This window comes from Thunnus maccoyii, chromosome 17 (assembly GCF_910596095.1).
Source record: "Thunnus maccoyii chromosome 17, fThuMac1.1, whole genome shotgun sequence".
NCBI lineage: Eukaryota > Metazoa > Chordata > Actinopteri > Scombriformes > Scombridae > Thunnus > Thunnus maccoyii.
In genome coordinates this window covers 20,049,355-20,076,278 of record NC_056549.1, presented here as the reverse complement: position 1 = coordinate 20,076,278, position 26,924 = coordinate 20,049,355, and the positions used below count along the sequence as shown (strand labels likewise).

The window sequence follows — 26,924 nt, the reverse complement described above, 5'->3', positions numbered from 1 at the left end:
CACACTTTCTCATTCAAGTGAATGGGAAGGTGTGTCCAGACTTTTGACTGGTACTGTACATTCTGTCAGACCCTATTTATACCTTGTATTAACATGTGATCTGGATAAGGAAAAATCCATGAGTTCTCTATGAACTCTCTATTAACTATGCTGTTATATTGTAAGCACATACAGGTATTTTACAGTATTGTCTGCATACATGAAAACCCGCTCCATGTCACGATTGTTATCATTTCAATGCTCCTTCACACCTGGTATTAATATGTAATCTGTATCTGGATACATTGCCTGGATCATGACATTCAACCCACAGGTGTTTGAATTTACACCTGTATAAATAAGAGTTGAAGCAACCACAATGACAGATGTCTTTCATTTTTAAATCACTTTTTATGAAGGAAGACTTGCTAGTTACTGCTATTGCTTGTAGCTTTAGCCTGACTTGCTTAAGCTAAGCTGAAATAGGTGAAGTTGGGTGATTTTTCACCTTGCTCTATGGATTTTTTTTCATCTTCTAAATCTTTTTCTTCACATTTTACTTGATTTTTTTTCTTAAGAATGTGGTCCCATTGTGTGGGCTGCATTTACACCTGGCTGAGATCTGATCACAGTGTGAACCAGACCACCTCCAGATGTAATCTAGCCAATTCATTCTGATCACAATGCTTTCTGCATTGCCTTTAAATGTTTTTACTTATCCAGATAGGATATGCAGATAAAGGTCACATCATAATACTAGGTGTAAATGGGATCTTATACATAATATATATAACTGAAGACAAGGTGACCAAGGGTAGAACCCTGTGGAACTCCTGATTTACACTCTCTTAAGAAAGACTTGATGCATTGTTAATAGGATCATCACAACCATATCATATTTCTTCAGGTTGTGAAACACTGTACATACTAAAACTACATACTAAAAATCATATGCTCTTAAGGCTTAATTCTCATTCAGAAATACTTGATTTTGATCGTCAAAGTTGTCACTGCAGTATAAGGTTGAGTGTGGTTTTATACAACACAATCCCCTTGTACAGCAGTCATGAACTTGTGATAAACACAATTCGACACCAAAAACCTTAAGTGCTGATAGTGTAAATTTTTATTTCAGGAAGTGAAAAAGGGGGTAAATGCATTGCAGAAACAGAGCACAGTGTCCAGCATACAGTGTACAAGATGGTTACAGCATGCCAGGCAGTCCCACACTTGTATCTTGCAGTATCTACAGACCCTGTCAAAAGGTAGTCACAGCGCTGAGTAGACAAGACTTGGATCGCTTAATTTTTTAATAACGCCATTTCCAAATCAACCAAGTTCCTCGTGTTGGTGTGAAGATGCCGGAGGCCACAGGACATTTCCAGCAGGAGTCAAATTATATAAAAAGTGTACAGTAGTGCAAACTAGCCGAGAGATCCACAAACAGTTAACAGATAATGGTGGTCTGAGCAAATAGCTGAATATCTAAGTGGTGGGAGCATGTTTTAGCTCTGTTATCACACAGAAATCTTCAGCCATGAAGGAAACCAATAATTCACAGCCACAACGTGTTAAAATTTAAGTCCTAAAGCTGAACAAAACTTTTCAGATAGTCAGTGCATGATAAATTACTTGAATCTATCTGCACTGTGGATAAAATGAGAACTCCTGAAGCAAGCTTGTTGTGTGCATCAGTTTCCATTTAGATATACAGAAGCATACATGCATTCACCAAACCTGTTGACAAAACACCATAGATCATGTGCTTAAAGACCGAAGCATCTTCACATGGCACTGAACCAATCTCTCCTATGTAAAATGCCACCTAGAAACAACCTTTCATTGAACTAGCCCTAACCAATAAGTGCTGCAATGGGCTACTTTTAAAAACAGAACCTACAGTAGAAGTTGGACCACAGTCAAGTGACGACACCCCTTTTCATAGAAAATAACAGCATGATTTAAAGAAAAAGTAGCCATTAAAAAGCATACATTTAAACAACCACCGGCCTTAGTGCTGGACGTGAAGTACAGTACACACTCAAGAAAAGATACACAAATAAATAGTTTGAGTTTTAATATTTTATCTGTAGCTGTTACTCTTTAACTTGTGTTGCAGCTGCATGTTTCATGACTACATTGTATAATTACAGAATTTTGAAGTATAAGTGATGTTGCATCTGTTGCATTACTAGCTCAATGCATTCAAGAGTCTTCGAAAACTGATACAAGGTAGGACAATGCCTCACTCACTGCTCAAGAGAAAGTTAAAAGGACCAGACAACCAGACTTGACCTTACAACACCATAATACATACACTTCAGTATGCCGGGAAAAAGATTTTTTTTCATACAGACAACTATTTAACAGTTTTAAGTAAAAATGTTTAAAATACAGTTTTAATACTGACTTAAGGAAAATACTGCTGTTATCCAGTTTTATTTTGCTTACCTCTACCATTTCTTCACTATTTCAGAACGGAAAGAAATAAGCCAAAAAAGTGAAAACATTTGTATTTTCCTTTAAGTTGCGACTAGGATTTCCTCTTTTAAAAGAGAAGCAGATGGCTGTATTGGGTGGGAGGACAACAAAAAAAAAAGATAGAAAGCGACAACCACTTAGTGGCAGCTTTTCCCACCAGAGGATACAAGGACAGGCTGCAGGATCTGCAATCAGACCAAGGATTCCTCCTCTGTCCTTGCAAAGCTTTCCAGCAACTCGGAGATGGAGCAAAAAGCTAGTCCTGTCGTAGAGAACGAGGAGGGCTGGCAGAAGGCCTGGTGAGTCCTCCGCTACGAGGAAACTGTCACCGGATTGAGAGAACCGTTCCGGCTGTAGAACTTTGAGAAGGCCTCTTCAAGAACGGATGCAAGTCGTGGCTGATCGCCCTGAAACGGAGAGACGGTGAGGTTAAAGAAATATCTTCTGCTGTGGTTACGCTACTAATAGAATGAGTGTCAGGCTCAGCAGGGTCATGATGAACTCCACTTACCTCACTGATGAATCCCAGCTGAACAAGCTCCACAGCCAGCTCCTGCACGTTCTCATCTAAACAAAAAAACAAGGCAGTCAGAACACTGGCATGGTGGCCGGGTAATGAGGTGAATAGCCCAAGGGCTCAATGGGCAACAAGCAGTCATTTCAGCATCATCGACCACCAGAAATTGTGCCATTAAAGCATTTATCTTTGCTACTCAAATGATTTGAGCAATGTTTTGATGGATGGGTCCTGGTTTTGTTTGTATCTCATGATCTACCTTCATGCGTACAAGGAGGGGCACGTAATGCCACAAACATTTTTGCAGACTATGGACTGTGGAAACAGCTGTTGGCACTAATGTAACATAAAAGAAACAAACACCTTTCTGATAAGAAATGCATTAATCATGTGTTTAACAAATTTTACCACTGCCACTTGTGGGCAGCAGGAACAATATGTGAACAAATGATAGACATGTAGTATAACCAGCTTGTTGAAATGGCAAACTTGTTGGCAAGCAGTTGCCTATTTACGCATCCAGCAGATACACAGCAACATCAGCGTTCACTTGGAGTCATGTTTCTGGCTACTTGGTTAATATAAGTCCAATATTCAAGCTCCTCAGGTAAACATCTGGCTCTGAAGCTGCTAAATTCTGGACTACGTTCACCAGCTAGCTAGCTTTGTCTGTCGGCTATTTGCCGTTTAGCTTTGTCTGTCGGTTGTTTAACTTTGTCTGTCTGCTGTTTGGTACTGAGCAGGTAGTGTAGATTAGGGATTTTACACTTTATGGCTGAAAAAAGCTGCTGGCTGCAGCTAAAAACAACACTGATGAGAGTGGTGAGTGAACCAAAATAGTAAAATTGTGGGCTGGAAAACAAATATAAGTTGAAAGACGCTCAAACACTCTCTGCATACATGATACTTCTGTGGGTTTGTCAATGAGCAACACATTTTATATATAAGTGGTCATGTCATTCATTGTAATATAAAAATATTGATTATAGTCGCTTCAAGGATACAAAAAAAGCATTTCACTGAAAGTAAACAGAACCACATGATAGCCTGTAATTCAATAACTAGAGATTTAAAACTTGAAAAGTGACTGATCATTAAAACTGAGGGTAACAGCAATATTTGGCGATGACATGCTGATGTTACAATGTTATGTGCATATAAACAAGTCACACATTTGCAAAGTCTATGAACCATTCATTCATTCATTCTTCAAGAAATAAAAAACACTCACTTGGTAACAAGTCACAGCTCAAGTGCCTGTTCAATTTATCCTCAAGTTTCAAGAGCAAGGTCAGCTAAAAGGAAAACAATAAAAAGTCATTTCAAAAATTTAATAAAACAGAGCACTTTCACAAATGATGTCCAGAAGTAGAAGGAACACTCAGAATTGAACCTTACATGATGCTTGGTGCCCTCATCAACAGGCTCGATATTACACTGCATCTGAAGGACCTGAGGAGTTACAGAATATAACAGTTAAATGTTTGTCTCATGATGAGTATATGAACTGAAAAGAAAATGATTCAATGAAGCAGTGAATGCAGATCCTCTAAACAAGTGTGTTTAGTTTAAAAGTCATAAAAAAATACCCTGAATAATGGACAATGGTCTTTTTTATAATATACTTTGTATATTCTCCAACTATTCCTTACCATACCATGGCCAATTAATGATACAATCAAAGAAATATGTGTTGTAGTAAAAGTGAGTTACTGCATTGTGACAGCTTGGTCACAAGTATCATCTGACATTTTAAGTTCTCGTAAAAAAAAAAAGAGAGGAAAAAGGTCAAATTAACATCATATTATTAGACTGAGGTCTAATTTCCGTGCACTCCTACATCCCAGTTCTTACCTTCCGGGTCTCAAGCTCTGCGGGTTCAGGGGTCGGGGTTTTGACTGAGGGGGGCACTATGGGTGACTTCACTGCCTCCTGCTGAGGTTGTTGTGGACAGGGCATCCCAAACGCAGTCAGAGGATAGATCCCATTCCTGATATATCAAAGAGAAAAAAGCAGTACAACTTCAACAAATGATTTCATGTTGTGCTGCTGTACACTCAACATCAGCCGGTATTTGTAAATACATGTAAATTGTACTTCACAATTTAAGACTGTGCATTTATTCAACTACAGTATAAGTGGAATATTCCAATGTTGGCCTAAATTAGATCTGACAAGAGAGTTAAGGGCATTTCAGTGGTGGTAGTTCAGTTTCTCTATAACTTTTCTCTTCCAATTTTGACCAAGCTAGAATCTTCAGATCATGGGCTTCTTTTTTTTTTTGGATGACTAGTACTGCTTGTGCCAAACTCCAACAAATTCACCACCCGATAGGACTTAAATGTCTAGTTGCATGTTTCCAGCTGTAGCACAATTGTTCCCCTTACCTGACATCTTCCAGGAACTTGTCCAGCTCAAGGGCAGGAAACTGGGAGAGCCTGAAGCAAATGACAAATTGTTACTCGTGCTGAATATGTGACAAGGACATTTTTTTCAATTTCAGTTCCCTAGAACTGTCAGACAAGTTCACAAATTATATCACTTAACTGTGATACAACCTTTTAAACCAGGAAAAGATTAAAACTATAACAGAATATATTATGACTATGAGGCCCAGACAACATCTAATCTCATATCACAATGTTCTGTGATAAAAAAAAATATACAGTGTATATGTAAAGATAAATATTAACATGATAAAGTTAAGAGAGAACAGCACAAAGATCTCCTCCGCTTCCCAATTTCACATTTTAATCTCCATCATGTTGTTTTTGATGAGGTATGATACTCAAGACTTACTTCATCTGAATTACCTCCTTGACTTCAACAATCACCAAGTTAGGGTCCATGTTCTTTGTCATCTCTTCTAAAGCATTTTCTGGGATCATATCTGCAGGTAAGCAGCAAACACAGCAATCAGATAAAAAAAAATAAATAAATAATAAAAATTAATTATTTTTGTGACTAGGGTTGTGAGGTTTTGTGTGGCTAGTGGCTAGTGGCTAAAGAGAAATTAAAAGTCATTCATCTTTGGCATGGGTAAATGGCCCATTTAACCTTTAAAATAAAATAAATGACCTTAGCCTTTAGTTTCACATGAGATTCCTTTACTTGTTTTTAAAGTACTGTGTTTTTTGTGTAGGCACGTCTCTTCCACTATGTAGTTTCACTTACGCTGGTGGCCGACGATGCAGTGCGCAGCCAGCAGCTTGAGTAAAGGCACCTCAAACAAGGCCTGGTGAAACAACAGCTCTTTGGCTGTGGGTCGCTTACTGGGGTCCACCTCCAGACACTTCTGGATGAATTCCTGAAAGAGTGGCAGAGAGAAAAAAAACTTGAGGTTATGGATGTCTCTCTGTCAAAGATCCACCCAGGCTTTGAATACTTTGCTCTCCCTTTGCTCACCCGCTGCAATGGGTCCTCTAGGGACTGAATGGCACTGTTTATGGCTTCTTGGGACACGTAAGACGAATCTCCATTACTCTGGATTTCCAACACGGCCATCTGATGACATAATTAGACAAAGAAAGGTGTAGATTAGAATTGTTTCATATACACAAATACAGAACTTAGGTCAATAAAAGCCAATCCCATGTTTAAAATGTATGATGGAGACTTTGGTCAGTACTGCAGACGTGATGGTATTTATTATATAAAAGATTTTTAAAAATATTTCCACATTTCCTGCCTTGCATCCTGATTTCTATTTCTGTAACTGCCATAAAAAGCTGACACACACTGACTGTTGAAGTATATAAAAGCACTATCATGTCTAAAGCTGAGGTGAGAAACACTTTTTTTAAGAACCCAGTGATACATACACCCTGAGTGCATTACCAATCAATTAACTCTGTGAAGCCAGTATTCAGTCAAACTGCATTCTCATTGTGTTTTGTTGAACACCACAAATGAAGGAATGAGTCAGTATGTGGCTTAACAGCCCAGAGCAGAACAAGGCCTCCTCTCACCTCCAAAGCGCACATTCCAAAGGAATAGATATCCACGGCTGTGGTGACATTGGCGACAGCTGAAAGCAGACATAAGCTGATCAATATCACAATAGCACCACCAAACATCATGACTGTATCTGACACAAATGACACACTGGCAGGATCTTACCTCCATATTCTGGAGCAAAAAAGTGAAGGCTTTTCTGCTCTTCCCGACAGGTTTTTACGTGGTTGTTAATGGTGTCTGGAGCAACTAAAATTGTGGGTTAAAGCCATGAAAATATTAGCATACTAGTAATAATAGTCAAGGAATCAAGAGTATCAAAAACAAACATTTAGTTAATAAGGTATACAAAACTAAATTACACTGTCTTAATATTATTTTCTCAAATATCTCTCTTGCTGTAAATGATTTCTACCTGAGCCAATCTTGATGAGGCCGTTGTGCTGAATGAAGATCGTGTCACAGGTCAAGTTGCCATGTATGATCGGAGGTTCACAGGAGTGCAAGTAGCTGGTGAAAGGTGAGAGAGTGTAAAATAGTTGATAAATGCAGCTATGTTATGAACCGTGCAGACCTCTTACATCGCCTGAGGCAGGTCTGCTTTCTGTCCCCAAAACTAAACATGGAGAGGCAGCACTCAGTGTTTATGCTCCACATATCTGGAACAAACTCCCAGAAAACTTAACGTCAGCTCCAACTCTCAGTTCTTTTTAATCAAGGATAAAAACTTTACTGTTAGCCACTGCCTTTTATTAAATTACATTTGGGATCATTCATTCATACCTCTCAGTACACCATAGCTGCACTGTAATTTCTATTCTCCGTCTGTCTTATTCTGTTTTAGCTTATTTTTATTCTCCATTTTATTTAACTCGTTTAAGTTTTCTTTACATCTTGTCTTGATGCCTTTTATGTTTTATGCAAAGCACATTGAATTGCCTTGTTGTTGAAAGGTGCTATGCAAATAAAATTAATGTCCATTATTCAGACATGATTCTTCAAACTAACAGACCTTTATAATAAAACTGATTACCAGCAGCTGCTTTAAAAATTTCTAAGTATTTGAACTATGAATTAGTTTAATGTCTAAGGCCACATTTTATTTGTTAATAGAGTAGCTTAAAAAAAAGAAAAAGAAGAAGAAACATTTTGTTAAACTAACCTGAGAGCTGACAGTATCTGTATACACCAGCGCTTCCAGGCCTGACAGAGAAGAAAAAGGTTGTGACAAAAGTTCATATAAGACATGAAGAAAACAAAACAGGCTAAATAGGCTTTTTATCAACTGTTTGCAACTCGTTAACGTCATTTCAAAATCCAATGTTAAGTTACAGTACAGCTTTCACACCTTTTCATTCATGGTCTTGTGGTTTTTCTTTGTCTTTTTCAAAAACTGTTTGAGGCTTCCTGAGGACATGTACTCAGTGATGAAAATGACCTGCAGACAGAAAAGCAATGCAGACACGTGAGAATAACAGTCATAACATAAGCACCAATTGAAAAAAAAGAGCATTGGTAAGACAATCTCCTACCCTCGCTCTGTTCTCTTTCACATCCGCCCAGTACTTGTGGAACTTCACAATGTTTAAATGCTCCAGCTGGATCAGATTGTCAAAGACTGCTTTGACTTTTTCCTGTGGGGGGAAATAACAGAAGAAATGAATCATTAAAACATAATACCACATATTAAAATACTGATAAAATTAGTGCTGTGAATGTTGTTCTCCATGTTGTTAAATCTTAGTTGGGATTTACTGTTTTCTTACAAAAGAATTTTACAATGCGGCCCAAGTGAACTCATTATGTGTTAACAACATGCCACTTTGACCTGACCATGTGTTGACCTGCAGGTTGGATTAGTGGCTTGACAGACCGTCCTGTAAGTGCAATGTCAAGTGCAATGTAAGTGCAGTGTTCGTTAAATGTTATTCTGGGTCTCTCTCTTCACCCCATACAGACCATCAGCCATTTCATGTGTAAGAAAACCATACTGAAATCACCTGATTTTGCTTCCAGTAATATGTATATTTATACTAAAAAGCTGACTGTCAAATAATTGATCACAGAGCAGCTCAAACTACTCCAGTTGTGGGATACATGCCTTGCTTAACGGAACCCAGCAGCAGCCAACCACAGAATTACACACTAATTTTCATCCATTTTATTTCATAAGTAAGTAACAGACTAGATTTTCAACTGATGTCATTTCTGGGGCCAATATAAGAGACAGAAGCCTCTTCAGAATGAAGCAAAACTGTGTCAAAAGCAATATTCAGAGCCTTAAACACCACTTCTTTTAGTTTGCTTGCTCCCTCTCCTCTAAATTTCTGAAAATTGTTTCTGCAACTACACAGGTACAGTGTGAACTTTGCTATGGTGCTGCTGGCAGCAACAAGTCCAACAACTTGCTAAGGGGATTAAAACCAAAGGAGGAAGGAAAACCAGAAAGGCTTCCACATTTTTAGCAAGATCACAGTAAAGAACGCAACCTAACACAAACACACAAATACACAATGCTTAAAACCATGACAAGGTATTTTTGTCTTCCTGCTGATATCACCCCCATAATGATCATTTGTTTCTATTATAGGGTACGCAACTGCTTCAAACATATTGTACTGCGTCAGCCTAGCAAAGCACCCACCTCCTGCAGTTTGAAATTTTTCCTTTCTGAGAACATGACCTCATTCCACACCACCTCAACTCCTTCCTCAGTGTCCATGGCCAAGTAAGCATTATCAATTCCGGGGACGTTGCGCTGATTCACCTTAGGGGGGTAAACAAAACAATGCATCAGGTACTAGATACCATAATAAACATAAACCTGACTCCCCCACAGATAAATAATAATAGTAAAGTTTGTTCATACAGCACTTATCAAGACAAAGTGCTTTACAAGGCAGACATAAACAGAACAAAGGATAGAATACAAAGCCAGATACACACACATTCCCACATATATATCATTAAAAAACAAACATAATAAATCAATAAATAAAGATGATAAGAAAACCTTTGACTTTTCAGAAGCGACTTAAATGAAGATAATGAATATGCAAGTCTAAGACTCTCAGACAGGTCGCTCCATAATAGTGGTGCCCTTACAGAGGAAAAATCTGTCTCCATCAGTCTTCAACCTTGTATTTGGCACAGCTAGGAGGTTCCTGTCTGAGGACCTCGGACTGCATGCAAGTTGATATGAGGTGAGTAACTAAAGAGATGAAAAACAATCCACTACCTCTTCTCTGCGTTTCTGCCAGCGTCCACACGGACTCTCCTCCAGAATCTCTGACTCATCCTCGCTCTCCTCTTCCTCATCTTCTGTGGCTGCCGTGGCGGGAGGCTGGGTCACCATGGAGACAGGGGGAGACACCGATGACACTGCTTGACCTGTGGCTGCAGCAGCCATGGACTCTGGCTTCCCTTCCTGGGCAGTGTCCGGGGCCTGCTTGTTCTCTCCCTCAGACATCTTCTCGGTTGTCAGGCCCAGCAGCCTGCTGTGTGACACAGAAATGCCCCCCACCACAATATTAACCCCATGATCCAGATAACACAGGCTTTTCAACTGATAAGGAAGTTAAATACAGAACCTGGAACGGAAATGCCACTTTAAAATGAGCTGATATATGCTTGGTGTGATATCATCATAACAGTGTCTATGTTTTATGTTAATGTTACCTTGTTATTTATTTATTATATTTCTATTGAACCCAGCGTGCGTAACAGTGTCTATGTTATTTGTTAGATAAATATAAATGTATTTCTTTTTTTTTGAAAGCTGAACCCAAGCAAATTCCTTATGTTTCTATACTTGGCAAATATATGATCCTTGACTGCTTGAAACGCAGCTCTAAACAGAAGAGTAACACTACCAGCTGAGCAGAGAGAAGTTAGCTGATGTAGCAGTTGACAGAAAAGGCCAAAATACACCGTATCACATATACAAGAAGCACATATGGTTGTACATACGTGTTAGAGACGGGAAATGTGACGATGCCAGCTCCAGTTTAGCAGACCAACCCCAGCTTGTTGTTAGCTTAGTTAGCTTAGAATCTTCTTGGTTCCTCAGCGGAGTTGCAGCTAGCTTAGTGACGCTGCTAGCTCCTTGGCTACGGCGGGAATAACGACTTCACTACAGAAGACAGCAGCGGAAACAGCCGGTAACAATGTTCACCGAGTCCCCGTGGCTTTATTCAGAGTAACGTTTAATGTATCTAGGAGGTGTTTTACTTCCTAGCCGGGCCAACTAGCTGGTTAGCAGCCCACCGCCCCTTAGCTGCTGCTTCTCAGGACCCCAGCCCTGCTAACTACAACACTGCAGCAGTCCTACACGCGTTTACTGATACAACATCGCAGCAGTTCTTCGAAACTCGACAGCAGAAACAAAAAAGTGGTAAAAGATAGACGTAACTTTATATTTTCGACTTAAGCTAGGTTAACATTTAGCCAGATATGATGGCGACAACTTCCAGATGCACACTGCACTACGAGCCCCGTCACGTCACAGCCGACAGAGGTTGCCAGATTGAGTTTGTGTGATCCCCCTTCTGCGGTGATGCGACATACAGCAACATGAAGTGTATTGTTTTTGTTTATTTGTTTGTTTTGTGTTTTTTTTAGCTAAATTTCAGCATGGCACAAACAAGGCTATACTTATATATCACCTCTGAAATGTATATAAAATAATAATGAATAATAATCTGTGTCATTGTGGCCTTGTCTTGTAGGGGAGCCATGCGTCTAAAGTGTAGTTTTAACACCTTTATTATATTGTGCACACAGGGGACACATTAATACATAAAGTTATGTTTAACAACCTGGAGCCAGGTAATATTCCTTCCAGCATAGGAGATCTGGTTATATAGTCTGCACACTTCTCTGTAGTAGTATTCATAATTTTGACTTTTAGTGACTATTTTTTATTTTTTTATCATTCGTAACTTTTCATCTGTTTTTTTCCTGGGGAAAATTGGCTTCCATGGTGAATATTCTCAACAGAAGGCGAATGAGAATTATCTGCCACATAACAAAGTCAGTCTGATCGAATCATGTTGTCAAACACCCTGACTGAAATTGAAACAAAAATGCGGGTTTCCCTCAAACCTGGCAACCCCGCACCCAACATCTACCTTTTCTTATTTGAGATGGGCATAGATTGACAGATGATCAGGCCAACTGAATACTGAATTATGATAAAAGGCTGGTTTTGTCAGCAAAAACAAACCATTGACACGCAGTAACTGTGAAGGAGTGTTTCTCCACTGGGTGTCAATATAGTTGATATTTTAGATGTTGGACCCAAGGCTAAGGAGGTCATAAATCCAACCCCCACCATCAAAGAAAGCTACCAACGGAATTCTTTTCAACTTTCTGAGTAGAAATCATACAATTTCACAGTTATTCCTTTAACTGTTAAAAGTGGGTATCACAGTGCAAAGGGGAACAGTCACTGCACACATGACCATAACCATCTGTCTTCTGACTTACACCCTATCTTTTTCAAAATATAATTTCTCCATAAATGTTGTCTCATGTCGTCAGATGGCTGTATGCCACAGATTTTGGACAGACTCACTGAGCTGTGACCTGAAACTGTTGTGACAGTGTCAGGGTCTCTCTCTCCCCTCGAAAAGCCTCCTCCCCTCCTTCAAATTGGCCTATATTTAGGCCCAGCACTGGGGAACCAACAGTGAACACATGAGTGCTGGGGTGAGAGTTTGGTTGGTGACAGTTTTTCCAGCAAATAAAGGAACTAAAAGTAATCATCTGCATCAGGGAGGACACAGGAAGCTTTTTTGAGATGTTTTGCAAGTTCCTGCTCTGTTTCTGCAATTAAGTAGTTTCTTTTTCCACTTTTTAACTGATTTCTGAAACAGGAATACCAGAGGCTGAGGTGGACACTGGTAAGATGGGGGACAAAAAAAATAAAGTGCCTCTTGTTGAAGATACAAAGGTGAAAGTGCTTTATGAAACTCAAGCATCACTCGGGCCTGATGAATTAGGTGATTACCCTCTCACTGGGGCCAACTCTATTTATTCTGCAATCCTAAGCAGAAATGAGGCTGTTAAGGATGCCAAGCGTCTTAAGACTTTTTTGGAGCTGCGAGACAAATACGTGCGCAAGAAAGTGTTGTTTGAGGACCCTCTGTTCCCTGCAAACGACTCCTCACTCTTCTACAGTCAAAAATCCCAGATGAAGTTTGAATGGAAACGTCCCTCGGTGAGTGCCAGACTTTTCCCATCACGTCCTTTAAGCCGAGTCACACTTAATACGAAAGTGGCTCTAACGTGTGTACAAAAGCTCTTATCTAAAATCCCCGTGTATTTCATCACTTCCTCCACAACAGATGGGTGGGGTATCAAGTTGATATGGCTGCATGGTTGGTGGTGCATACCTCTGGGTTATCACCTTCTACAATCACAGACAGCTGACTGTCACACAGAAGGACGCTCTCTGTCAGTGCTGGGAAACGTGGTGGCAACTCAATGTTGGCTGCAATGTTTCATATTTTTTCTGATACACAACTTCCACAGAGGTTTGATGGTCTTCCAACACTCTGCGTTTGATGCCAAATGGTATTGACTTGTAGCCCTGATGGCAGCTGTTAAGGGAATGTTTGGCAGATTAGCTTCGTTCAGCATGAAGAGACACATGTCCTTTACTTACAGTACCTGACAACACACTGACACACGTATAAACACAAACACACACAGAAATGCAGACGCGACAAATGACACAAACTCTTGCATAAGACTTACTGAAGTAAAAGTTGCAACAGTGTAAAAAATACTCTGTTTCAAGTAAAAAGTGCTGCATTTAAAATATACTTAAGTAAAAGTGCAGAAGTGTTAGCAGCAGTGATGGAAGGTAACTAAGCACATTTACTCAAGTTCTGTACAGAAGTGCAGTTTTGAAGTACCTGAGTTTAGGGTTGCAACTACAGATTATTTTCATTATCGTTCAACAGTCCAGAACCAAAAGATATTCAGTTTACTATCACGTATGACAAAGAAAAGCATAAAATCCTCACATTTTAGAGGCTGTAACCACCAAATGTTTGGCATTTTTACTTTAAAAAATGACTAAAATTACCATGTGATTATTAAAATAGTTGGCAATTAATTTTCTGTCGATTGACTAATTGATTAATTGACTAACTGCTGCAGCTCAGCTTGAGTTATTCCATATAAAGCTTCTTTATGTTTCAGCTCTTCCACATTTCAGAAGTAAATATTGTAGCTTTTACTCCACTACTTGGAATCCAGTGTAATATGATTTCGAAGCTTGATTGCCACTTAATGGCTGATGTGACATGTAGCTTAAGCCATTTAGCTGAGATTAGTGATACATGAATCCCATCCAGGGGTCAGCAGAGGAACACGCTCTAAATTTGGAACATGAGGCTACATATTTACAGCCTTAGTTATGGCTAATCGTGTGATGAGTGGAATGGAGTCACTGCTGTGAAGCCCCCGAATTCAAATATAAAGTGGGGTTTTCCTGTAAGCAAACAACAGTTATATTTACATTCATTGTGTGTCACCAGAACGCATTGAGTGTATTCTTAAGGTCTTGAATGTATTTCCTTCCTCATAAAACGTTTGCAAAGCAGATTTTTACATCCATGTTTATTAGCTTGTAGTCTTCTCCTATGTTTTTATTTGGCCCATTGCTGCATATCTTGGCATATAACCATCATCCGTCACTGGAATAGTGTGAAACTGTTGGCGGGACTGTGGTTAGGGTCAGCTGTATGTGTGTCCTCATGCACATACATGAGAAAAACAAATCAGGGACCCACTTACAATAAAACTTCTCCACAGGTACCTTTAATTAGACCAGATCATTACTGTTGCACAAATACCTTTTATATACAAAATATTCAGCTCTCAGGAGTTAAAAAATGCAAATGCTGATGATAGATAGATAGAAATAAATGTGTATAAATGTGTGTTTATGTAATATAACTTGTTTGGTTAGCTGATTAGTTCCAGTAAGACCACAAAGCAGTCAAACATGCTGTCAGGACAGAGATATGTAGTTATTAGGTGAGTGCCTCTCTGGATTCAACACAACATTATCACTTGTTCAGAGGCCTAAAGGGTCATGACAAGGAGACCTGTCGCAGCTGCTTCATCATATATATGTAGCAAATGCAGAAGAGGTTTTATGGTCCTAGCTCTGATCCAGCCAGATGAATTCATCCAGCTGGCCTTAAGTTGCAGGGTCAAATCCTCATATTCTCAATCATGGTAAATGTCAAATGTAAAGATTTTAAAACCATATATCATTGTAGAGTTTCAATGTTGTGCAGATGATTAAAGTGGCAACTCAAGTAAACTAGAAATATCTGAATATGTTGTAAACAGACAGGATTGCCCAATATTTTTTAACACATATGAAGACATGTATTGTGGGGCATAAAATCCTAATGTTGGCTTGTCCATTCAGACAGATTACATTTTTATTTCTCCTTCTTATAGAGTGCATTGAGATCCGTTCTAGGAATTTCTTAAGATCATAAAGACTGTAAAGAATATTCTGCTTTGAGTGATCATATGTGTCTAATATTGTTTTTCCATTAAAAAACAGTTTAATTAACTTGTTAGAAATTACATTTCACATCTCCAACTTTACTGTATGTGCACTGGAGGCTTCAAGTTTCCACATCACACTTGTGTTAAGTTGCATATTGGTACAAGCTCAAACATCTGAGTGAAACACATTTTGAATGTAGGGAGCTTTTCCAGCTAATACATCTGTCATTTCATCTTGCATGGTCATTTCATCTTGCTGTTATTACTATGGTAGTTACACTGATTTCACAACATGCACAGTGACACCACCTAACAATCTCTGTTTTCCATAACAGGAACTTTGTGAAAACCCCCAGTTCATTGTGGATGGCGCCAACAGGACAGACATCTGTCAGGGAAAATTGGGTAATTTATTATAGCTGTTTCTGCTTTTAAATGATAGTAATAAGGAACTCAAGTGCACCATGCTGTATGAGCATATGAAACGGACTGACATGAGTGAAAATTTGGTGTTTTTGGGATTTAATACATACTGCTCATCCCATCTGTGCTTTCACAGATGTTCCAGGCATCTCTTTAATGTGGACAAATGGCTGCCCTTTTTTGATAAAATATGACTGTAGTTATTAAAAAAACACAAATTCTGATGGATGTTCTACAAAATGTCATGCAGTTTAAGTTTTTAAATTCCAGCTAAAAACAGCTTTTTATAACTTTTATACAAGCAGAAACTGTCCTCTTAAAAACTATCAGATATGGCAAGAAAAGAAAAGATCAGTCACAACACAGGTTTGAGCTATGTGAGGTGGAAACCAGAGCCAGACATACACTATAAAGCTGGAATGACCATGAGCGTCTTAGTTTAGTCACCTTTCTGACACCTGCAGCCAGGTGGCTTTAATGAGTGACAACTGCATTACTTTATGAAGCGCTTTATGCTGAGATCAAATGTTTTTATAGCTCTTGAATCTGCTGTTGACAGGTGACTGTTGGCTGCTCGCTGCCATTGCCTGTCTGACTCTGAATGAGAAGCTGTTGTACCGAGTGATCCCCCCTGATCAGAGCTTCACTGAGAACTATGCCGGCATCTTCCATTTCCAGGTTTTAAAGTGATATTTAGCACATTGTTTATTAGACAACTGAAGTTTTAACTTCTTTTATTTATTATACGCTTGTTTTGATGATGTAACTCTTTTTTCTCATTATTTCTTGTGCTGTGCTACAGTTTAAATTAGTATGAGGATACATTAACCTTGCAAAAAAGCAATATAAAATATGACGTTTTACATGTGAAATGTCCTAAAACCACATGTGAATTCATTACATGTGAAATGCAGTTTCATGTGTTAAAGCACATGTGCATCTATATGAATATGTGAATTTTGTATTGTAATATTTCATGTGAAGTTGTTGTTTTCACTTGTGGTTTCTTACATTTCACATGTGAAAAATAACATGTGACTATATGTGAATTTTCAAATGTGAAATGGTGTTCCACATGTGAAAATAAGGTCAATTATCTCCCCCACAAAAGCACATGTGAATCACATTTCACATGGTAGCTATTTATTGGTTAAAATTTAGATTAATCAGTTGGGCTGATATATCAGAAAACATTATATATAGATATATTTCTATCAGTGTATATTTTAGCTTATAGCCTAGAAACAGTGTCTGCACTACATAGTTTGTAGTGCAGACAGTCAGAAAGGGGATCCTTAAAAACAATTGGTTAAGTTATGTGTTAATTTAAAATATATATGTATATATCTGTCCTATTGTTAGCAGATTTATTCTCAAATGTAAATATTGGTAACAGCCAGTATCCAGTATCGGTTGGGTTATATTAACTCCTCAAGAGAGAAAAATGAACAAATAATTGACTAAAACATGTTTGACTGAAAGCTTAATAAACAGCTGTGAATCACTATTTATCTAAACTTTAATCTATTACCTAAACACTTAACTGTGTGATATTTTTCTCCTCTGTCTGATCCCTGATTTCCTGTTTTTACTCTGTTCTGTCTCCTTTGACTCAGTTCTGGCGTTATGGCGAATGGGTCGATGTGGTTGTGGACGACCGCATCCCCACCTGCAACAACAAGCTGGTGTTTACCAAATCTTTCCGAGAGAACGAGTTCTGGAGTGCTCTTTTGGAGAAAGCTTATGCCAAGTAAGCATAGTCTATTAATGTCCACTGCAAAGTGGAGGCATGCAGATCATTATCTCCATATATGTTGCTGGCAAATTCATTAAAGTCTGGTTTGGATTTCCCACCCATCCACTGGAAAAAGTTTGTCATTTAGTCTTCAATCTTCAGTTCAAGCTTTGCTAAACAAGTGAAGGACATGAGATTATTTCAGGTGCTTTATAATGCAGATATTCCTGTTTTGAGAAATGTTTACGTCACAATCAGTGAAAGTATCAGGAAATAGGGAAGGCCACTCTAGTGGCATCAAGACAATACCACTTGATTTAAGAAAATCTGTCAAACAAGATGATTTACACAGGAAACCACTGACCTCTCACCTCACTGCCATGAAATTTGTTTAAAACATTTAAAATTAAATAAATTTTAAGCCCCAAATTTGTACTAAATGTCTTAAGAAGGTGTACATTTTTTGCAATGTAGTCACACTAACTAGGCCCACAACTCCTGTGTCCTCATGTTTGGCAAATTGGCTGCAGACACCATGAAAAAACCCAAGCTTGGAGAACAGACATGTCAGTGCACTGACAAGAATGATTGACCCCTCTTCCAGGTTGCACGGATCTTATGAGGCACTGAAAGGGGGTAACACTTTGGACGCCATGGAGGATTTCACAGGAGGACTTACAGAGTTCTTTGAGTTGTCCGAGGCACCCAAAGAGCTCTACAAAATCATGAGGAAGGCCCTGAAGAGAGGTTCCCTGATGGGCTGCTCCATAGATGTGAGTGGTGGTGAAAATGGAGAATAGTAACAGTGTGCAGAGATGAAAACAATACAGAAACTTATGACATCACTTAACATATGAAAAACAAACAAAATTGAGAAAACCAGCCAGGCAGCAACATAACTTAAAACTTTACACTGTATAAACTAAAAAAGTAAGTGAAACCTTAACAGTGAAAACCAGATAACTGAACTTTCCCCAGACAAATCAGCATATAATTCAAGAATTGTAGCCTTTAAGCCAGAATAAATTATAATTTTGTGGGATAGATTTCCCCAACACTCAGTCTGCATTTGCTCATGTGTTGTATCTCTTAGGCTTATTCAGCACATGAAATGGAGACTCGGACTGAACAGGGGCTGGTCCGCGGTCATGCCTACTCCATCATAGGCCTGGAGGAGGTACGGTAAAATATCCACTTAAGTGCAGATTTGGTATTCATTGTAATACAATGCCTTTTATGAGTAATGCTAACAGGGTGTTGTTTCTAGTGTGACGAGGTTGCAAAGGACAGCAAAATTCGTCTCATTCGCCTGCGCAATCCCTGGGGTTGGGTGCTCTGGAAGGGACCTTGGAGTGCAAAGTAAGATGTGACTCAAAGTTACTTAGGTTTCTGCATCTGCCAGTATAATTAGAAACACTGTATTGTAAAGGATCGATGACTTAGCTGACAGTGTTGCTATTGTTCTATTGCTCAAAAACTGAGATATATTTGCAGACACAATCCAATACGACCCAGGTGTGACTGATAAACTCCATACATACTAGAAGCCTACATCTAATGCTGTGCTATAGCAGCTCTTTTCTTCATGAGTGTGTGTTAATATAGCTTTATCTTTCCACAGTTCAAAGGAGTGGTCAAGCCTTTCCATTGCAGACAAGGACAATTTAAAAAAACAGACTGTGGAAACAAGCGAGTTCTGGTGAGTAAAACAACTGTGACATTTCCTTCAACACGTCTTAAATGTTGACTGATTCAAACACGTTGGTCCAGAAGTACCATGAAATGCATTCAGCCATCATCAACAGGTAAACATTTCCAGTTAACCCACACAGTTCATTGGGGTGCCTCTAAAACCAATGACCATCAGCCTCAGATGCACTAATGTGCTAAACATTAGCTTACTGTACACATGTTGACATGCAAACATACTTCTTGTATGATGAATTTTCATAGTAAAATATTGATTTTAATTTTTAAGAAATAACATATTAATAAGCATTATGTTGTAACTGAAAGGTCCAGTGAGTGAATTTAGTGGCATCGAGCGGAATGGACTTGGCAGAAATGGAATATAATATTCATGAGTATGTTTTAATTAGTGTATAATCACCTGAAAATAAGAGTTGTTGTGTTTTCGTTACCTTAGAGGGAGCTCTTTATATCTACATAGGTAGCGGGTCCCCTTCCACACAGGCCACCATGTTGTACTGCCATGTTTCTACAGTAGCCCAGAACGGACAAACCAAACACTGCTCTAGAGAGAGACTTTAGCATTTTTTGCGAGTTTTGTGGCCACTGTAGGTTCCCCTACATGCTTGGAAGGGGAGGGTGAGGTATATTCAGTTGGTTGCAATCTGCAACCTCACCGCTAGATGCCACTAAATCCTACACACTGTTCCTTTAAGACCGAAGAATTGCCTACTCTAATGGTGCACTGAGTAGAACGCTGGTGCAAAATTGAAGTGTTGCACAAGAGGTGATGTAGTTTTTTGCTTATAACTAACAAGTGATGATACACAATGTTACCATTCTCCATGTGTTTCTTCATCTGTTAGCTGAAAACAAAAGGCAGTTACACACTTTTGTGCTAAGTTATCAGAGCTTTAACATCACATTGTGTGCAAATAAATAAACATATTAATCATTCTGAGCATTAGTATGTTAGCATTCAGCTCTAATGACGGCAAAGACACAATACAGGGTAGAGTGATTAACCTTGAGCGACTTTTGACAACGTGGAACTAAATCTAACAAGTTGTCCTCCACCTTCAACCTCTGACACTCCACAGCTTGTGATCCACTAGTAGTGAGGTTCAAAGAACAGCAAACATGTCTCCACTTTTTATTCCATTTAACAATTTTGCTTTCTGGTGTGATAACCATTACCTGAAAGATGCTGCACTTAACTAAGTAGTACTAGTGTCGTCTGTCTATTACAAATGAAGTTCAAATTAGTAGAATCAAAATTGTAACAAATCTGAACTTGTTCCAAGTTCTTTACAGTTTTTTTCCTATATGTTCCTTTCATGTTCCCATCTAGGATGTCTTTTGATGATTTCAAGAAGAACTTCACCAAGATAGAGATGTGTAACCTGACCCCCGACAAACTGCAGGGTGAAGAAAGACAAAACTGGACAGTGTCGGTGAACGAGGGTCGCTGGGTGAGAGGCAGCTCCGCTGGCGGCTGCAGGAACTTCCCAGGTAGTCCTCAGCTTTATTTTTATATCAGCTTTTATTCCTTTAAAAGTCAATATTAATGAAAATTCACAGGGCTCATGTATCTTTACTCAAGTCATGTGACTCCTTATTGCTGATTTTGACTTTGTGTTTTACAGACACTTTCTGGACGAACCCTCAGTATCGGCTGCAGCTGTATGAGGAGGACGATGACCCAGAGGATGAGCGGGTGGCCTGCACTGTCGTTGTGGCTCTGATGCAGAAAGGTCGAAGGATGCAGCGCCATCAAGGGGCCAGATTCCTCACCATTGGATTCTCCATCTATGAGGTAGTGATCACATGATGCTAAACCAGTGAGCTCTGCTTCAGCACTAATAAATGCAGCAGCTGACATCACATTTAACTTTTTCTTTGTCTCTGCAGGTGCCAAAAGAGGTATGCCCATCTTGGAGAAGGTCGTTATTTTAAAGTCAGTGCTTTCATAGCATTGGCCTGCATCTCCACAGATGTCTCTGTGTGTGTGTGTTAGCTGTGATAGTACTTGTACAGTTGTAGTATAGTTGCATAGTAGTTCAGGCTCTTGTAAAACCTCTATAATGTAAACATTACAACACAGGCCAAAGTACTTTGAGTTTACAAAGGACAGGATTACTTTCATTGTTGACTAATTTATCAGTTGTTTTTTGATTATTGTACTAATTGCTTAGTCTACAAAATGTCAGAAAATTGTGAAAAAAGCCCATCACAACTTCACAGAACTCAAAGTGACATCTCCATATAGGTTATTTTGTCCGACTAGCAGTCGAAAATCTAAATATATCCAATTTCCAGCAATATAAAATAGAGAAAAGCAGCAAATCCTCACATTTGAGGAATGAGCAAATATTTGGAATTTTTGCATCATAAATTACTTAAATGATTAACTGCTTATTAAAATTGTTGTTGATACATTTTCTGGTGATGGACTAATCAATTAATCAACTAACTGTTCAGTACAATGTACAGTGTTTTAATATGTTCAATTTTCATCTTTTCAATATCAACTATTTCCCTTACTTGAATCTCATGTTTACATCCTCACTGTTTCCATACTGTTTTTCCATCTATAGATGTGTGGACAGAATAAGCACCTGCAGAAGGACTTCTTCTTGTATACGGCCTCCAAGGCCAAATGCAAGACCTACATCAACCTGCGGGAGGTAACGGAGCGTTTCCGTCTGCCTCCAGGAGAGTATGTCATCATCCCCACGGCCTTTGAACCCCATCAAGAGGGAGAGTTCATTCTCAGGGTCTTCTCTGAGAAGAGGAGCACCTCTGAGTAAGCATCGCCAAGACTGAGTCACCGGCCATATTTGGTGGTGCAGCTGATGTTATTTTGGGAGGAATTGTTTGTAGTAAAATTGCAAAATATAGCAAGGCCTTAAAATGGAGGTCATTAACAATAAATGTCAGGAAACCTAATGTGTCTGCTTTTCCTCACAGGGAGGCAGAGAACATCATCGGGTTGGAGAAAATTCAGGTTTGTAACGTGATTGAAAAGGTAATGGGGTTGAAACAGATACATAAGTTTACTTTTGATGTCTTATTTTTAACAAGATTTCCATTTCCATTCACACTACTTTCTCTGTTTCCTAAAAATATATGTAAAATGTCAGCTTTCTGTTGCAGTAAAAACATACTTTCACACTGAAATATCAATTTGAATTTGATATATTGTGAATCCCAATTGTGTAGCCTTCATATTTCATCAATCTTGTTCTTCAAATCTCTCTGTCCTGTCCTGATACATTCTGTATGTCCACTCACTGTTTTCCCCACAAGAGTAACTAACAAACTTCTGCATTCAAGTTTTCCTCCATTTCATCTCATTTCATCCTTCTATCCTTCCTTGTCTTATTGGCCATCAGCAAGACAAGAAAAAGAAAGAGAAGGTAATGCATGCATGTAGCAATAACATTGCTAGATTGCTTTTAAACTCCCCACTGCTCCTCTTCATCATATGTTGGCTTTTAGTAATGTTGGCAATGACCGTTTGTGCCATTATTGATTATAACTAATGGAATAACTATAAATCAAATCTCTCTTCTGTTCTTTTTGTCTACCTTCCTTCATCATCCTTCTTGACAACCACTGCCGTTACCCACATGCCAGCCTATTCTATTTGTGTCAGACAGAGCAGGCGCCAACAAAGAAATTGAGCATGACGGCATTCAGGGGGAAAAGAAGAAGAAACCAAAGGTTATTTACTTGAGATGGGTGCAGAGTGTGTGTGGAGATAGACTGCTATTGTTGAGCCAAAATACTCTGATGCCACACAGCAAGTAGCTAAATGTGACCTTTGCCCTGCTGTAATTTCTGGAGACTGACGGCTCTGAAATGCAATCTTGATCGGGTCATATAACATCACTGGGAATAAAACAATTGATTTCGAAGCCAACTGATCTCAAGTTGCTCAGCTGCACCTGTTTTCCTGCAAGACCTTGGTGTGTTTAAGTCACATGGTCTTTTTTTTCACATGCTGCTCTCTTCTGGCAATATAAGAAAATGCATCCAGTGGTCATAAATCATAGAAATGTAGTGATATTTACTGTATAGTGCAGCTGGAACAAATTGAAGAAATTAAAAAGAAAAGTTCAAATATTCATATGATCACACAAATAAAAATCACTGCTTATCAAATAAAGACTGTGAAAATATGTGCAATATTTATTTATATATAATCTGGTGAAATCACTTAAAAACTACATCACCCTACTCTACTCTTTGAAGATTAGAAAAAAACACTCTCTAAGAGGATGAAGATATCCAAACTTTAGCCCAAAACTTTATATTGTGATAATACTTAGAGGTAAAATTCTCAAAGTCCTCGGAGTAATTTTACAGTTTCTTTTTGGTACTAATAACTCTACTCACAAATCATTTCTTTCTACCTGATGCTCAGAAAAAACTCCTCGAATCTGAGGAGGAAACTGAAGAGGAAAAACAATTCAGAGCCATTTACAAACAGATATCTGGTGAGGTGAGTGTGCAAAGAGACTGAGGACAAGACTGTACAAACATGATGGATGTCTATTTTACATTAGCTGATATGTAAAATATTGTTCCTACATCAATCAGGACATGCAGGTCTGTGCCAACGAACTCAAAGTCATCATGACGAACGTGCTCTCCAAACGTGAGTACACTGAAAGGATCATTTTTTGGCTCTGCGTGAAGTGTTGTTCCCTCTTACCGAGCTGTGTTTTCCCACAGATAGTGAAATTAAGTCAGAAGGTTTCAGCCTGGAGACGTGTCGGAGTATGATCGCCTTGATGGATGTATCCTTTCAGTTGGCTGAAACTCCAGATGTTTGTGTGGAGTGGACACAGCAGCCTCGTGTCACCTATAACTACCAGATTGTTGGTTTGAATCTGTGTACTTGCTGGTGACACTGAATGAGCAGTGATGATCTGCAGAAACCTAAAGAAACTGCAATTACAATTTTGTGATTAACCACAAAATATGAACGCTTTTCTTTCTTTTCCTTGTTTTTTTGGCATCATCTCTCATCTTTGCAAAACTTTTAAACGTTTCTGTGTGTAGAATCTTTATGAGATTACAGCAACTTTCACATAATTATGTTGCATCAGCTTTTGTTTGTAGAAAATAAAACAATCCCTGTGCACATGTATGCAGCTGCTTTCAGCCCATTCAGTCTGTATCGCAGAGTTGGATTGTGGGATTCCTAACTGAATAGCACTAAAGTGGCTTTAATAGTACAGTGCTTTAGAAGATTGTATCTGCAATGGTCAGCTTTCATCCCAGAAATAAGAGTTTATTTCTGGCTATGTCACTTTTTAGTGAAATGACAAACCAGAAGGTTAGACCACTCATTCTCCTTAAAAAGAAACACACCTCAAAGAATTCCCACATTAACTTTCAAAATGACACAACAAGCAATACTTTGTGTCGTTTTTCCATAACTGCATTTTCAGACTGATGGGACAGGAAAACTGAATCTGCAGGAGTTCAAACACTTGTGGAATAAGATTAAAGCGTGGCAGGTAAGACAGTTTAAGTCACCTTTAATTCTTACTGCTCATATTTAAAAAAAAAAAAAAAAAAGAAGAATCTACCAGTTTTCATTCTTGTGTTTGCAGCTGATCTTCAAAAGATATGATAAAGACAAATCCAGCTCCATCAGCAGTTTTGAAATGAGGAATGCTGTCCATGATGCAGGTGAGCAGTGTGATAGAAATATCTGAACTCAAGAGGCCTTTTCTCTTCTCTTTGCCTAATTTTGTTCTATCTTTTGTCAGAAATCACATCCTATACTTTCCAGCATTGTGTGTGAATCCTGTAATTATGATATAAACTATTTTAGACATGTGAACCTGATCTCTGTTTCATCTTCTCACCACGAAGGGTTTCACCTCAACAAACAGTTATATGACATCATAGCCATGCGCTACGCGGACGAACACCTCAACATCGACTTTGACAGTTACATCTGCTGTTTTGTGAGGCTAGAGGGCATGTTCAGTAAGTACACATCAGAGATCAATGGATGCATGTATCCTTAAATATTCTGGTAATGTATGTTATCAGAAGTGACTGTTCACAACTGATTCATTTTGATGTAACGGGTAAATAAAAGTGATATACCAAATGTTTTAACAAGACTAGTGTTGATAAAAACACTGAATATTTTAAGATAATCCTTTATTGATCCCCAGGAGGGACATTTTTACACTTTGGAAGGCCAAATTGAACTTGTAGGTTCCACTGAGTGCTGCTGAACTCAAGGTTAATATGAAGAATAAAATGGAGGCTGATCTGTTGTGTCTCTTGCAGGGGCTTTCAATGCTTTTGACAAAGATGGAGACGGAATTATCAAGCTCAATGTCCTGGAGGTCAGTTTTCTCTACAACATGCTATTATGAGTCCTATTCCATGCTTTAGAACATGATTATATGTATTACGTAATTAGTAACTATAGAGACACGTTTGTGATGACAGCATCAAAGTTAATTCCTGACTTCGGAGAGTATGAGAATTAAAGTAGTAACTCAAGGTCCATTTTTGAAAGCTTTTAACCATATGATACAGTCTTCAAACTGGCTTAAACATGATTATAGTCTGACTGAACATAAAAATAGAAACATGTGTAGCCTTGCAAATAAATGCTAACTTACTTTAAATGTTCAGTTTCTGTTGATATTAAATTTTGAGGCTGTACTTGAGGTGATTTTGCATGTGACTGCATTTTACTGAAAGATGTTTCCTAATCCATTCTATTTACATATAGAAAACAACAACAAAAACATACTACATAATGCATGTGGAACAACACAACACTACAAACTATTCTCAAAAAAAGCCAGAAAGTTGAATCAATCAACACCCCTTTTGATACAAACAACTTAAAATAATTTTCACAAATGTAGAATTGATAATAGGACTCTTGTATTGGGTTGTGGTCTTTATTTTTCTGGTCACTCAGTGAACACTGTGGTAAATGTATTTTCAAAAAGAAACTCTTTAGGCTCATTTTTGTTTTTCTTTTGCTCTTTTTCCAGTGGCTTCAGCTGACCATGTATTCTTAGTCACCTTCTTGACCCCTGATGTAGCTGCAGACAGCTGGTGCTAAAGTTCAAGAAATCCTCCCTGGACAGCTTCTTACTTGCATCGATGAGCAAAGGTGTAACTTTGCACAGATTTGTTGATTTCCACAAAATCAGACCTCTCCGATTTTATGTGATATCGAATTATTTTTCATTACGTAACCTACAATGATTTTGATTTAATCTCAGTTTTGTTTTAGCTTGTTTTAAATGACTGACAGTTTATCAACAATAAAGCTCATTCCTGAAAAGTCATCAGATTTCTCTGCAGTACTGAAGAAAATCACAAGATTTGATGTAACATTTGAAATGATGTTACATGAAGGAGCGATGGCCGGTAAAGCAAAGTCTGATGATGTGAACAGATGCTGTTATAAATCTAGAGTTGATCTTTTCTGCCAAAGTCTTTTATGTTGTATATGTTGTTCGCATAGCAAAGCTAGAAATGTCTGAATATGAGAACTTAGAGCGAATGTTTGAGAAATCTTGTTTTTAAAATGTAATGCAGGTGAACACT

General features: G+C 38.5%; 2 protein-coding genes across 4 annotated transcripts; one reads left to right on the top strand and one right to left on the bottom strand.

Moving 5' to 3' along the window:
- Positions 1–1,087: 1,087 nt before the first annotated feature.
- Positions 1,088–11,439, bottom strand: nrbp1 (nuclear receptor binding protein 1). Of its 2 annotated transcripts, none has more exons than XM_042391077.1 (18): positions 10,901–11,439; positions 10,170–10,428; positions 9,576–9,698; positions 8,464–8,565; positions 8,280–8,369; positions 8,094–8,134; positions 7,347–7,441; positions 7,097–7,180; positions 6,946–7,004; positions 6,383–6,481; positions 6,152–6,284; positions 5,777–5,867; positions 5,365–5,415; positions 4,832–4,967; positions 4,376–4,429; positions 4,209–4,272; positions 2,972–3,027; positions 1,088–2,867 (listed from the first exon to the last, which is right to left on the bottom strand). In XM_042391077.1, exons 2-18 carry the CDS (start codon positions 10,398–10,400, stop codon positions 2,772–2,774), a joined length of 1,605 nt encoding a protein of 534 aa, XP_042247011.1. In that variant the 5' UTR covers positions 10,401–10,428; positions 10,901–11,439; the 3' UTR covers positions 1,088–2,771. The 2 variants fall into 2 exon arrangements, with proteins under 2 accessions (XP_042247011.1, XP_042247012.1); XM_042391078.1 differs by having other exon boundaries at positions 10,170–10,425.
- A 1,068-nt stretch (positions 11,440–12,507) lies between these two features.
- Positions 12,508–26,822, top strand: capn3b (calpain 3b). Of its 2 annotated transcripts, XM_042389537.1 has the most exons (23): positions 12,508–13,151; positions 15,805–15,874; positions 16,452–16,570; positions 17,509–17,642; positions 18,232–18,400; positions 18,721–18,804; positions 18,895–18,986; positions 19,249–19,326; positions 20,668–20,828; positions 20,963–21,132; positions 21,228–21,239; positions 21,914–22,122; positions 22,287–22,323; positions 22,712–22,735; positions 22,956–23,042; positions 23,746–23,823; positions 23,922–23,979; positions 24,057–24,121; positions 24,779–24,847; positions 24,944–25,022; positions 25,209–25,325; positions 25,638–25,696; positions 26,363–26,822. In XM_042389537.1, exons 1-23 carry the CDS (start codon positions 12,840–12,842, stop codon positions 26,387–26,389), a joined length of 2,310 nt encoding a protein of 769 aa, XP_042245471.1. In that variant the 5' UTR covers positions 12,508–12,839; the 3' UTR covers positions 26,390–26,822. The 2 variants fall into 2 exon arrangements, with proteins under 2 accessions (XP_042245471.1, XP_042245472.1); XM_042389538.1 differs by lacking the exon at positions 22,712–22,735.
- The last annotated feature ends 102 nt before the right edge of the window (positions 26,823–26,924 follow it).